Source organism: Podarcis vaucheri, assembly GCF_965113315.1.
Source record: "Podarcis vaucheri genome assembly, chromosome: 5".
Lineage (NCBI taxonomy): Eukaryota > Metazoa > Chordata > Lepidosauria > Squamata > Lacertidae > Podarcis > Podarcis vaucheri.
Genome location: NC_138763.1, coordinates 98,722,504 through 98,736,219, shown reverse-complemented (window position 1 = coordinate 98,736,219; position 13,716 = coordinate 98,722,504). Strand labels below are relative to the sequence as shown.

General features: G+C 46.3%; 1 protein-coding gene across 3 annotated transcripts in view; it reads left to right on the top strand.

Annotated features, from left to right (window-relative positions):
* The window catches only part of ANO2 (anoctamin 2), a 163,723-nt gene that overhangs the window by 134,368 nt on the left and 15,639 nt on the right, over positions 1-13,716 (top strand). For all 3 annotated transcript variants that reach the window (XR_014219944.1, XR_014219945.1, XM_082223074.1), the window contains 3 exons: positions 428-485; positions 1,927-2,027; positions 6,819-6,967. Coding sequence is in view for 1 of the 3 variants with exons in the window: in XM_082223074.1 (XP_082079200.1) it covers positions 428-485; positions 1,927-2,027; positions 6,819-6,967 (308 nt within the window). In the remaining 2 variants the exon portion in view is untranslated. The remainder of the gene's footprint in view (positions 1-427; positions 486-1,926; positions 2,028-6,818; positions 6,968-13,716) is intronic.

The following is a 13,716-nucleotide window of genomic DNA, read 5'->3' as shown; positions in this document are numbered from 1 at the left end:
GGCCGAGGGAGCCAGCGTTTGTCCGCAGACAGCTTCCGGGTCATGTGGCTAGCATGACCAAGCTGCTTCTGGCGAACCAGAGCAGCGCACGGAAACACCGTTTACCTTCCCACTGGAGCGGTACCTATTTATCTACTTGCACTTTGTGCTTTCGAACTGCTAGGTTGGCAGGAGCTGGGACCGAGCAATGGGAGCTCACCCCGTTGCAGGGATTCAAACTGCCGACCTTCTGATTGGCAAGCCCTAGGCTCAGTGGTTTAGACCACAGCGCCACCCGCATCCCACTATTGCAGCCTTAGTTAGTTATAAAATATAATGGTCCTCTATTTATTTTAAAACCGTATTCATCATTTGGCTGCACAAAGTAAGCTATTTTAATTAATCATTCTGATACTGATTTAATCCAGATGTGTGTGCTTGTTCTCAGGTTTGTAGGCCGACCTGGACATTATGTGTATGTATTTGCTGGTTATCGAATGGAAGAGGTGAGTATCCAGTTTTAAATCTTACTTTGAAATAGAGAAGGGAGAGGGATTCAGTTTGCTTTGCATTTAATCTAGCTGAATTCACGCATCCAAAATAATATGGGAACACAGCTGTCCTTCAAAATATGCTCTTCTCTGAGTTTTGCTGTGTAGTTCACTAACCAAGAAACATACACAGAAGTATGTATTGGGAGAAACTGTGCATAAAAATGTATATATGCACATTCTGTTACAGCTAATTGTTTGTACAATGTGTTACATTAGGTAAAATGGCATACAAAAATGTGCACCAGGAGAAACATAAAGGCTGCTGAATTTTCATTAAATACACACTTACAATTCAAACTGGTATAGAAATGGGATGAACTGGATTTAAGATGGGGGGGAATGAGTAAAAGGGAGAAGCTGGACAGATTCCTGCATCGCCAAAATAGATATTTCATAAATCTGCTGTGCTGCTTGAAAGTATGTAATATTCTAATTCTGATTATCTGGAGGCAAAAACATATAAGGGTGCCATTATTATCAACTGGGTTTGCTAAAGCTGCCGTTTTCCTGAAGCTCAGATTGATGCTTGGCAAATACCGTATTTTTCGCTCTATAGGACGCACTTTCCCCCCTCCAAAAATGAAGGGGAAATGTGTGTGCCTCCTATGGGGCGAATGCAGGCGTTCGCTGAAGCCTAGAGAGCGAGAGGCGTCGGTGCGCACTGACCCCTCTCGCTCTCCAGGCTTCAGGAAGCTATACGCAAGCCTTCGGAGTCTGGCGGGAGTTTCCGCCGGGCTCCGAAGGCTTGCGGATAGCAGCCTGCAGCCCAAAGCTGTTCCAGCTTCGGGATGGCTGTGCAAAGCCTCCACAAGGCAGCGGGGTGAAGGCACCCCGCTGCACTGCGGAGGCTTGAAAGGCTGTCCCCAAAGCCAAAACAGCGAGACGGGGCGCTGCGCAGCCCTCCTTCTCGCTGTTCTAGCTTCGGGATGGCTGCGCAAAGCCTGCACAGGGCAGCCAGGTGAAGGCACCCCGCTGCACTGTGGAGGCTTGAAAGGCTGTCCCCAAAGCCTCAAGCCTTTGGAGTGCAGCTGCGCTCCAAATCTTTGAGGCTGGCGGTGGGGGAAATGAGCGCTGCCCCCCACCGCCAGCACCACAAGCTCGGGGGGCAGCGGCAAGGCTGTTCCCCAACCTGCTCTTGAACACACCTTAAACGCACCTTGTTTTAGAGGGGGAGAACAAGAAATTTCCCCCCCCTGTTCTCCCCCTCCTATGGTCCGGTGCGTTCTATAGAGCAAAAAATATGGTATGTGGGAATGCCCAGTTGCTTGCATGCCCTGCGGCAGTGACAAGCAATAGCACTGCGGGTGTTGCCCCCCCCCTGCATTACCCACTCTCCGGAAACCTCTACTTAGTGGTGTTGTGTCTCCCCCTTGCCCTTTCTCTTGCCCTCTAGTGTGCTCCTGGAGGCTGCTTGATGGAGCTTTGCATTCAGCTGAGCATTATCATGTTGGGGAAGCAGCTGATCCAAAATAACATCTTTGAAATTGGAGTTCCGTATGTATTTCATTCACATTCATGCTCTTGTTTCTGTAAGGTATCATGGCGTGACTTGTGGTTTGCGTGGCAAGACTCCCAAGCCGACCCCCCCCCCATAAGAATAAAGAAATTCACACAGACACGGAAATTTTGTTTAAGGTTTTGGGGCAAAAATTTGGCTGCAGCTTTATTGATTACAGGAATGAGAGCGGTATTGGCTTAGGCATTGGCAAGACTATATCTGACTCCTGCTCCCTTTGCAGGAAGTCTGTAAGGGTAAACCACCCAAAGAGAAATTGCTTCGGGGGAACCCGCCTGCATCTCCCCTGGTGTTCCCAGAGGCCTGGCATGGCCCTCACCCTTCAAGCGGACTTCCGACAGGCCCCGGCTTCCTTTAATGGAATACCCTTGGAACTGGAGGGGCAGGCGATGGCCGACCTCCCCTCCCCCATTCACCATAAGCCAATGCCTAACCGCCAAACTTTACAAAGTTGTGATGATTGCTAAGGGGTAGGCAAAAACCAAGTGGCCCGTGCCAATTTGCCAAATGGAAAAAATTCCTACCCAGCCCCCCGACTCAAGCCGGGCAACCAACCAAAGTCTAAAGCAAGGCCAAAGGATCTAAATTAAAGGGAGGGTGGGAGGGTGTTTGGCAGCGCGAAGCAGGAGCCTGGCACATGTCGCGCTGCCGCTTTTATACTTCCCCCCACTATCACCCTTTGACATGATTGGGCAATAGCCCTGGATGATTGTGGTGCCAACCCGGCGTGAGGGCAACAGCTCCACCCACACCGGGGGGGGGGGTAGATTGAGGGTCTGCCCACAACCAGGACCATCTATTAAGATGATCCCATTTGCCAAAGCCTACTGAAATATTATCATTGCTTGCATACATTATTATTATTGTTTAAACTTATTAGTTGCTTGCCACCCAAAGGTCTCACGACAAAGAAAAATATACAATACATGATACTATATGGGGGGGAAGCGGGGTGAGGGTGGAGAGAATCATATACCGTATTTTTCGCCCCATAGGACACACCGCCCCATAGGATGCACCTAATTTTTTGGGGGGGGGATAAGGGGGGGGAAATTATTTTTTCCCCCAGGCACAGGGCAGGTGCAGGTGAAGCCCAAGCTTCCCTCAAACCCAGCCCCCAGAACCAGGGGCGTAGCATGGGGAGTGCAGGGGGCCGGCCGCACTGGGCGCAACATCTGGGGGGCGCGCGCTTGCACTCGCAGCTCTCTGCCCCTTCCTGGCTCACTCACTCTCTCACACTGCAGTGCTGGCTGTGCGAATCCGATCCGAGCTGCTGGGTCGCCGCCCACTGTGGAGGGGGTGGGTGCCAGGCGTGCGGTGCGGAGAGAGAGCGAGGGACTATCTGGGGGAGGGACAGTGCAGCGGCCGCCCAGCGCAAGGCTGAGCGCGGGAGAGAACCACACCAGACCAGCCCAGGCAGCAGCAAGAAGAAGCTGGCAGCGGCGGCAGGTTAGGGGTTAGGGGCCGCAAATTACTTGCCTTGCCCCGGGTTAGGGGGCGCAAATTACTTGCCTTGCCCCGGGTGCTGACAACCCACGCTGCGCCGCTGCCCAGAACAGCCTGCTATCCGCAAGCCTAGGGAGCCGCGCCGGTCTCCCCAGGCTTGAGGAGATGTGCGCGAAGCCCTGGCGCGCTCTTTAGCGCGCACCAGGCTTTGGAATGCAGGCAGCTCTGCGCTACCCTCCGGAGCCCCGCGCGGCTTCGCGCCGGGATCCGGAGGGTGGCGCAGAGCCGCAGGAAGCCCGGGAAAGCCTGCATTCACCCCATAGGACACACACACATTTCCCCTTCATTTTTGGAGGGGGAAAAGTGTGTCCTATAGGGCGAAAAATACGGCAATGCGTTAGTATTTGATATAACATCCATGGTGGGGGGGGAAAACCAGCTGTATAAATAGTAGTGAGCAAAATTAACAATACTCAAATAATCAATCAATCAAACAAACAAACAAACAAACGAATGAATGAATGAGTGAATTCAACTGAGGTCAAACTTAATTAGCATAAGAGAAAAGGTGCCGTAACAAATTAGTGCCTTATGAGTAAAATGATTAACATAAATTACTTGCAACACATTTAAAAACAAGAGTGATATTGCAATTTTTTAGGAACACATGTGTGAAAAAGGAGTTTGATACAGTACTGGGAGGAGCCTTCTGCCATAAACAAGGTTGCCTCTCAGTGCTATCTGTAGCAGGAATGCAAGGCAAGTATTTCGGAATGCTTTGGCACAGACGTCTGAGCAAAAGTGAGGAAAGTCAAGAGAGTTTCCATAAGACGGTGAAATCTGTCTCGCCAGAGTGGTGAATGCTCTAGTTATCTCTCGCTTGGATTACTGCAATGCACTCTATGTGGGGCTACCTTTGAAGGTGACCTGGAAACTGCAACTAATCCAGAATGCGGCAGCTAGATTGGTGACTGGGAGCAGCCGCCGAGACCACATAACACTGGTCTTGAAAGACCTACACTGGTTCCCAGTACATTTCTGAGCACAATTCAAAGTGTTGGTGCTGACCTTTAAAGCCCTCAATTGCCTCAGTCCAGTATACCTGAAGGAGCATCTCCACCCCCATCATTCTGCCGGGACACTGAGGTCCAGCACCAAGGGCCTTCTAGCGGTTCCCTCATTGCGAGAAGCAAAGCTACAGGAAATCAGGAAGAGGGCCTTCTCGGTAGTGGCACCCACCCTATGGAACACCCTCCCACCAGATGTCAGAGAACAACAATTACCAGACTTTTAGAAGACATCTGAAGGCAGCCCTGTTTAGGGAAGCTTTTAATGTTTAACAGACCACTGTATTTTAATACTTTGTTGGAAGCCGCCCAGAGATGGGTGGGGTATAAATATATAATAATAATAATAATAATAATAATAATAATAATAATAATAATAATAATAATAATAATAATAATATCATCTCTTAGTAGCAGGGGTACCACATCCCATTTTGCTGCTTGAGGCGAAACGGGCAAACCCAAACAACACCCCAGCCCAAGAGTCTGTCCAACAGTCTCAGCTTTTGTAGCTGGAGTCAGTCCAGCCCCTGCCCAGGTGGAAAAAGGCCTGCAAGGCAGGGAGCAGGGCTTCCAGGACACATGGTCAAGAATGTATTCATGGGGGTTATTTGTTAATCATATTTTAGGTCTGCACAGTGATGATCTGTACTGGCTCACATTATAGTTATTTTAGGCAGCCTACCAGAGGGAGATAAGAATGAAACAGAACATTAGTGGCACCAGTAATGGCCAGAAAAGCAAAAATGAAAAGTGAACCTCAGACTGGTAATGGCAAATGCATTATACTGGATGGAAGTAGCCAGTGCTCCCCCCTCCCCCCCTTTTTTGACAAATATGCTTTCCTCAGATGTGATCCCAGATGTGATCTGAAAGCAACTTGAGAACTAAACTGGCAAAGCACCTTGTAGCAACAGGGGAAGGGATTGAATCATCAACCTCAATGAAGACATATTAGTCAAAGCACATTGAGTATTTTTCTTCACTTTATTCAATTCACCATATGGCACCAGTTTGAGGTCCAACTCTCTTTCCCCCCCATTCTTAACAAAACTAAGAATATGGGGGCTGCAATCTACACACTTTTTTATTATTATTATTATTTTATTTGCAAAGTTAACAAGGAAAGGGGGGGAGGAAAAAACAAAACAATAACAACCACCAAATACTAATACTAATAATAGACCACCATCAGACACACTTATATGAGAGTAAGAAATGGATCTTACTTCTGAGTAGACATCCATAGGATTGCACCAGAGTCCATTTCGGGGGCTTAATCCGGCCCTCCAGTTGGTTTAATCCGGCACCTGTGGCAGTTTATTTCGTGGGGTAAAATCTTAACAAAACCTCAACAACTTCAATCCAAAAAAAAAGCTCAACTGTGAAAGAAACTGTGAAAAAAGTTTGGACACCACTGGTATTGCTATTGCGCTGTAAGTCCAGCTCCCCACCCTCAAAGGTTTTCAACTGATGGTTTTTTATTACAAATACCTGCCATTACTTCCCCACTTTGGTTAGGTGTAAAAGAAAACTTTTTTGTTTGAACAGGTAGCTAATAAATAGACCTATCACTCCATCATAATCTCTTTTGCATAGCACGCATACTTCAGGTTCAAGGGATTTATTGCAGACTGCAGGGAGGAAGGTTTAGCGTGGCCCTTTGTTAAGATCCTGGCGGCATAGGATTAACCTGGATTTTTACTCATAGGTATGGTGCATGCGAAACATTCTTTGAGCATCTTTTCTCATGTGTGTCCTTAAGCTGGTATCTCTGGTGTCATTCCTGGAGAATACTTGATTATTATACTACAAAGTTTATTTTGCAGACAATGCTTTATGTGTTTATTTAAGTAAGTTCAGGCAGTGGGGCAGAGAGAGCTCTTACCTCACATCCCTGGTAAATAGCTGCCAATTTTTCCCTTTTCTTGTGAGGAATCCTATTCGGAATAAGGGAATTTCCCTTTTAAAAAAAAAGGGAAACATTGACAGCTATGCCCTGGTGAACTGCCAGAAAGCTCCTTGGTTTGTTGTCATCTCAGCCTCAAGATGGTTGTGAGGATGAAATGGAAGGACCCAGTGCGGCCTGAGCGTCTTCCACACACACACATTTATGTTTGCTACATAAAACAAAAAATAATGCTTTTCTTTTAAGCTGCTTCCCTGGGCATCTAGTGAGGCTGTTAAAAGCTCTGTTTGAGATCTCCAACCTGTTTTAATTAAATATATTGCCTTCATATTTTTTTTATTCCCCAGTAAGTTAAAAAAACTGTTCCGGAAGCTAAAGGATGAGAGGCCTGAGACAAAGACAAATGCGTCTGATCCTTCCAAGCCACCTCAGCAATGGGAGCTGGACCACGCCTTGGAACCTTTCACTGGGCTGACCCCAGAATACATGGAAATGAGTAAGGCTTTTGAAATATCGCTTTTCACCCGCTAGTATCAAAGCAGTCTTTTTTCTAAAAAGCTCATAGAACTTTTATAAAGCATGCAGAACTTACTCCTGTTCTTTTTAAAAAAACCTACTAAGATATGGTTACCAGATGCCCCTGTTTCCCAGGGACAGTCCCCGGATTTACAAATCTGTTCCTGGACAAAATCCGTCCCCGGATTTCATTTAATGTCCCCGGATTTGTATTTTAAGTGTTGTAGATTCATTAGTAGGGAATGAATGTTGCATGATGGGTTCAACGGCACAAGACACATCATATGGGGACTTCCGGCGAGGCAAAATGGCGGGCGCCACGGCAGCGAGCAGCTCCTGAAGCCGGCCAGAGCCAACTGCGCTACCAGGCTGGCTCTGGGCTGCTGAGGCTGCCACTGCCGCTGCCAAGGGGGAACTGGGGATGCCCGGCACGTCAACTGGGGGAACTGCTAACACACACATCCCCACGACTCAAATCAAGCTGGGCACGAGAGCGTGTGGCCACCCAGCCAACTGCCCAGCGGCACTCCAGGACCAGGAAAACCCCAGAGCTGAAGCAGGGAGAAGGAGAGAGGAGAAGGAGAAGGAAGAGAAAGAGGAAGAGGAAGGAGAAAAAAGAGGGGAGCCCGACCTTGCCGCACCACTGCCGCCTCTGCCACTGAGGAGGAGAGGTAGGAGAGCACTGGGAGGGCAAGGACAGATGGCTGAGCCCAGGACTGACCCGAGCCTATTCCATCGCTGCTAGTGCTCCAAGAGAATAGGCTGGGGCCCAGAGGAAGGCCACGCAACAGAGAAGACTACAGAAGAGAAGATATTGCTTCTTTTTTAAAAAAAACAAACAAGCTTTTTTTATAACATTTTTTTTCTCTTTTCCAAAAAAAAAAAAAAGTGTCCCTGGATTCCTTGAAAAAAATCTGGTAACCTTATACTAGGAACAATTAGAAATACTCATGATGTCAATAAGTAAATGCAAAAAAATAAAAAATATATATCCATACGGCATTGCATAAAACAATCAGAATAAACTAACCTAATTTAGCTTGAAATTAAACAGGAGAGAGAATAACGCCTAACGGTAGTATATGCAAATGAGGAGGTGCCATTGCAAATAGGCCTTCCACAGAGACCCACTTAAACCACACATTCGGAGTCGTTGGGCTTGGGGAAATGGGTGCCAGGTGTGTCTCCCTTAACCAACAGATGAGGAGAGTTTAGATTTGATATCCCGCTTTATCACTACCCTAGGGAGTCTCAAAGCGGCTAACAATCTCCTTTCCCTTCCTGCCCCAAAACAAACACTCTGTGAGGTGAGTGAGGCTGAGAGACTTCAGAGAAGTGTGACTGGCCCAAGGTCACCCAGCAGCTGCATGTGGAGGAGCGGAGACGCGAACCCGGTTCCCCAGATTACGAGTCTTATTGCTCTTAACCACTACACCACACACACTCAGGAAAACCCATTACTTGTGCTTGGGGCAGAGTTTGGCTTGCCTATAGCATACAGTTTAGGAGGAGGTGGCAAGGCGATTCAGGTTCTTGCTGCAATCTATTGTTAAATAAAAGCCCTCAACCCAATATCAGTGGCCTCCCTCTTTATTTCTGGCTTCAGGTACAATTTAAATATTTTTATTCCATATATATATATATATATATATGCTTTCGTAGATTTTCACGGGTACAGGAATGCAGGTTTTGGTGTCTTCGGGTGTCTTCCCGTGTAAGAGTCGGGGTGTCTGTGCGACGTTTCGACGAGGTCTCACTCGTCATCTTCAGGCTGGTGCTTTCGGCTTCTTGTTACTGGAACAGAGCAGAATCTGGTGTTTGAGTTCCTATAAATACTGTTGAGGGGTGTGGTGTATAGCCTCCAACGTTCTGGGCAGAGAGGAAGTTCCTAGATTAGTGTGCCTCTTCTTCTTTTGTTCCTTAATTACTTGAGGGATATCTTGAGTGATTTCATGAGTGATGTTCTGAATACCACTGGGTGGGTCATTAAGTGTAGATTAGTTGCTAAAGCTTTTGTGTCTTGACCTCTTGAGCTTGTGAAGAGTTTTTCTGAGAAGATGGCTGTGCTGCATTTAGTTGTGCTCTGGCTTGGCTTCGTGTATAGGGGCGAGCTGTGGTTTTGTGCCTTGTGCCAGCCAGATCTGTGTAGGGATTGCAGGGGGGTGCAGCATCCGGAGGTGCCACTATAGTTTGGCTACTGGATGGAGTCTGTAATATGTCTGTGGAGAGGGTCTGGGTTTGGGTCTGGTGTGGTTGATTGGTGACGGCGTTCTGTGTGCCTCTGGTTCTGGTGTCGGTTTTTGTGGGGAGGGCTAATTTCCAGATGTCTGGCAGGCGGGACGTGTCGTCACGCTTGTTCATGTTGTGAGGGTGTTTCTCTATCTCGATGGCTTCCATGATTATTCTCTTGTGGTGATGTTCCATGTTAAAGAGCAATTTGGAATCTGCAAAATTAATTTCGTGTCCTGTTTCTTTCATGTGTTGGAAAAGAGAGGAAGTTTTTTCTTCTTTTTTGACGGCATTCTTGTGTTCTGCGATACGTGCATTTATTCGTCTGTTTGTTTGTCCAATGTACGTGGCTGGGCAGACTTTGCAGGGTATTTCATAGACCCCTTGGTTTTCCAGCTGGATTTTGTCTTTTGGGTTTCTGAGGATATTGGCTATTTTTTGGTTGGTGCAGAAGGCTGTTTTGATATTGTGTTTATGGAGGATTTTGCTGATTTTGTCTGTAGTGCCCTTGATATAAGGAAGGAGGGCCATGCCATTGTTTTCTTCTGTGTCTTGGTTTTTGGGGGGTGTTTCTTTTTGGATTAGCTTCGTAACCCTGTTTTTCTGGTATCCATTGGCGATTAACATATTTGAGAGATTCTGTAACTCAGTTGTCAAGTGGTCTTTGTTAGCCAGGCGTTTGGTTCTGGAGATGAGAGTCTTGGCTACGGAGTTTATTTGTGCAGGGTGGTGGTGTGATTGTGCATGTAAGTAGCGGTTGGTGTGTGTTTTTTTCTGGTAGATAGTGTGTCCTAGGGAGCCATCAGGTTTTTTGTAGATTAGGACGTCAAGAAAGGGGAGTTGGTTGTTGTCTTCTATTTCCATAGTGAATTGTATTTTGGGGTGTAGGCTGTTGAGATGTGTGAGGAAGCTATCTAGTTTTTCTTTCCCGTGTGGCCAAATTACAAAGGTGTCGTCAACATATCTGAGCCAAAGTTTGGGTTTGTGTTCTGACTTGTCTAAAGCATTGGTTTCAAAGTGTTCCATGTACAAATTTGCGATGACCGGTGAGAGGGGTGATCCCATAGGTGCTCCTTCTATCTGTTTGTATCTTTGTCCATTGTGGATGAAGTACGTGTTGGTTAGGCAGTGGTTGGTCAGGTCCAGGATGTATTTGGGGGGGTTGTATTTGTTTTGAATGGCTGTCAAGGCTTCATTAATGGGCACTTGAGTGAAGAGAGATACAACATCGAAGCTCACAAGTAGGTCATCGGGATGTAGGTATTGCTTCTTTATTGTTTCTATGAACTGGAAGGAGTTAGTAACGTGTGAAGCGATGGATTCTGCATAGGGCTGAAGTTGCTTAGCGAGAAATTTAGCGAGATTTTGTAGAGGTGAGCCTATGGAGCTGACTATTGGAGCTAACAAAGACCACTTGACAACTGAGTTACAGAATCTCTCAAATATGTTAATCGCCAATGGATACCAGAAAAACAGGGTTACGAAGCTAATCCAAAAAGAAACACCCCCCAAAAACCAAGACACAGAAGAAAACAATGGCATGGCCCTCCTTCCTTATATCAAGGGCACTACAGACAAAATCAGCAAAATCCTCCATAAACACAATATCAAAACAGCCTTCTGCACCAACCAAAAAATAGCCAATATCCTCAGAAACCCAAAAGACAAAATCCAGCTGGAAAACCAAGGGGTCTATGAAATACCCTGCAAAGTCTGCCCAGCCACGTACATTGGACAAACAAACAGACGAATAAATGCACGTATCGCAGAACACAAGAATGCCGTCAAAAAAGAAGAAAAAACTTCCTCTCTTTTCCAACACATGAAAGAAACAGGACACGAAATTAATTTTGCAGATTCCAAATTGCTCTTTAACATGGAACATCACCACAAGAGAATAATCATGGAAGCCATCGAGATAGAGAAACACCCTCACAACATGAACAAGCGTGACGACACGTCCCGCCTGCCAGACATCTGGAAATTAGCCCTCCCCACAAAAACCGACACCAGAACCAGAGGCACACAGAACGCCGTCACCAATCAACCACACCAGACCCAAACCCAGACCCTCTCCACAGACATATTACAGACTCCATCCAGTAGCCAAACTATAGTGGCACCTCCGGATGCTGCACCCCCCTGCAATCCCTACACAGATCTGGCTGGCACAAGGCACAAAACCACAGCTCGCCCCTATACACGAAGCCAAGCCAGAGCACAACTAAATGCAGCACAGCCATCTTCTCAGAAAAACTCTTCACAAGCTCAAGAGGTCAAGACACAAAAGCTTTAACAACTAATCTACACTTAATGACCCACCCAGTGGTATTCAGAACATCACTCATGAAATCACTCAAGATATCCCTCAAGTAATTAAGGAACAAAAGAAGAAGAGGCACACTAATCTAGGAACTTCCTCTCTGCCCAGAACGTTGGAGGCTATACACCACACCCCTCAACAGTATTTATAGGAACTCAAACACCAGATTCTGCTCTGTTCCAGTAACAAGAAGCCGAAAGCACCAGCCTGAAGATGACGAGTGAGACCTCGTCGAAACGTCGCACAGACACCCCGACTCTTACACGGGAAGACACCCGAAGACACCAAAACCTGCATATATATATATATATATATATATATATATATATATATATATATATATATATATTCCAGCAGGTGAATCTGGTTATCTTTAATATTAATGGCTCACCATCTTTGTAATTTTACCATGCGGCACAATATGCTGAGTGCTGGCTATGAGATTCAAGAAAGATGGAAAGCTAGAGTAAAATTAAACCACCTTCTCCCTGTGGTGCACAGTACGTATCACTAAATTCAGCTGTCAGATTCACTGCTGATTGACGCAGACCACCCACATGGAGCGGAAGTTCTTTGAGATGCTCAGCACTGAAGCTGTCAGTTGAGATTGTTCTGAAAGGGCATCAGGCAGAAATGAAGATGAAAGGAGCACTTCAGTGGAGAATGTTTGCATACTTTCAAAACTGGGTAAAAGAACAGGACTCGCAGAGAGAGTCACTGAATTCAGAAAGGAAATTTTTAACTGCAAGAAAAAATAATGTTGTGGTTAAATGCAGCAACATGCCCCTGAGAAGGAATGGAAATACTGATGTAGCCTAATCCCAAAATGCCACCTTGATTGGATTCAGTTTTGAAATCTGTGTAGCTTTGTGTGATTGTCCGTCTTCACCTATTCTGGTCTTTTTTGGCCATACAAACTGAGAGATAGCAGGGCAATTCTACCTGTCTGTATGTTAGGGGGAGATATTCTGAAACAGTACATGGGAACCCCTAGATTAGAGTCACATGTAAGGTCCTCCAAAGGCAAAAGTCTTCTTCTTCTTTGGCGATCACTCATAGCTGAGTAAGATTGTCTTCCATAAACACGGTTTTAACAATGAGTCCGTAAGTGACTGTGGAGGCCAATTCTGGACCCACACGTCCTTCCACAGTAGGGACATTGGTTCCCAGGTGGGAGTTGATCACGGTGTGGATTTGCCAAGCATGCCTTCCTCTTAGCACGTTTCTCCCTTGCATTCTGAGTTCAAGTGTCTTCAAAGTCCATGACACCTTTGGTGAAGGCTGTTCTTCAACTGGAACGCTCGCAGGCCAGTGTTTCCCAGTTTTCGGTGCTTATACTACATTTTTTTAGATTTGCCTTGAGACAGTCTTTAAACCTCTTTTGTTGACCACCAGCATTACGCTTTCCATTATTAAGTTCAGAATAGAACTTAAATGATCCAGCGAGTGAGAAAGGCAAAAGTATGTGTAATAAGAAACATAGATCTGCCAACAAAAATGGCAGGCCCATATCAGATACCTGCCTCCACTTCTATAGTACAAATCACTCTGGTCCTGATGTCATTATCTTGAACACCTTTCCTTCCACATTGTTAAATGGGGCAAGAGCAATGAAACATACAACATAATGAGATCTAGGCCCAAAGGAAGTTGCATGATGGAGGCGAGGCCCAACAAGGGCCAGTTTAAGGGAGCGGGGATTCAAACCACCGACCTTCTGATCGGCAAGCCCTAGGCTCTGTGGTTTAACCCACAGCGCCACTCGCATCCCTTATATATTTCACTAGCTGACTTCAAACCAGAAATGAAATATAACTTAAACAGAAACTAAATGGGTGACACCTGGCTTGAGAGCAGTACATGTGAAAAGGATCTAGGAGTCTTGGTTGACCACAAACTTGACATGAGCCAACAGTGTGACGCGGCAGCTAAAAAAGCCAATGTAATTCTGGGCTGCATCAATAGGAGTATAGCTTCTAGATCAAGGGAAGTAATAGTGCCACTGTATTCTGCTCTGGTCAGACCTCACCTGGAGTACTGTGTCCAGTTCTGGGCACCACAGTTCAAGAAGGACACTGACAAACAGGAATGTGTCCGGAGGAGGGCAACCAAAATGGTCAAAGGCCTGGAAACGATGCCTTATGAGGAACGGCTAAGGGAGCTGGGCATGTTTAGCC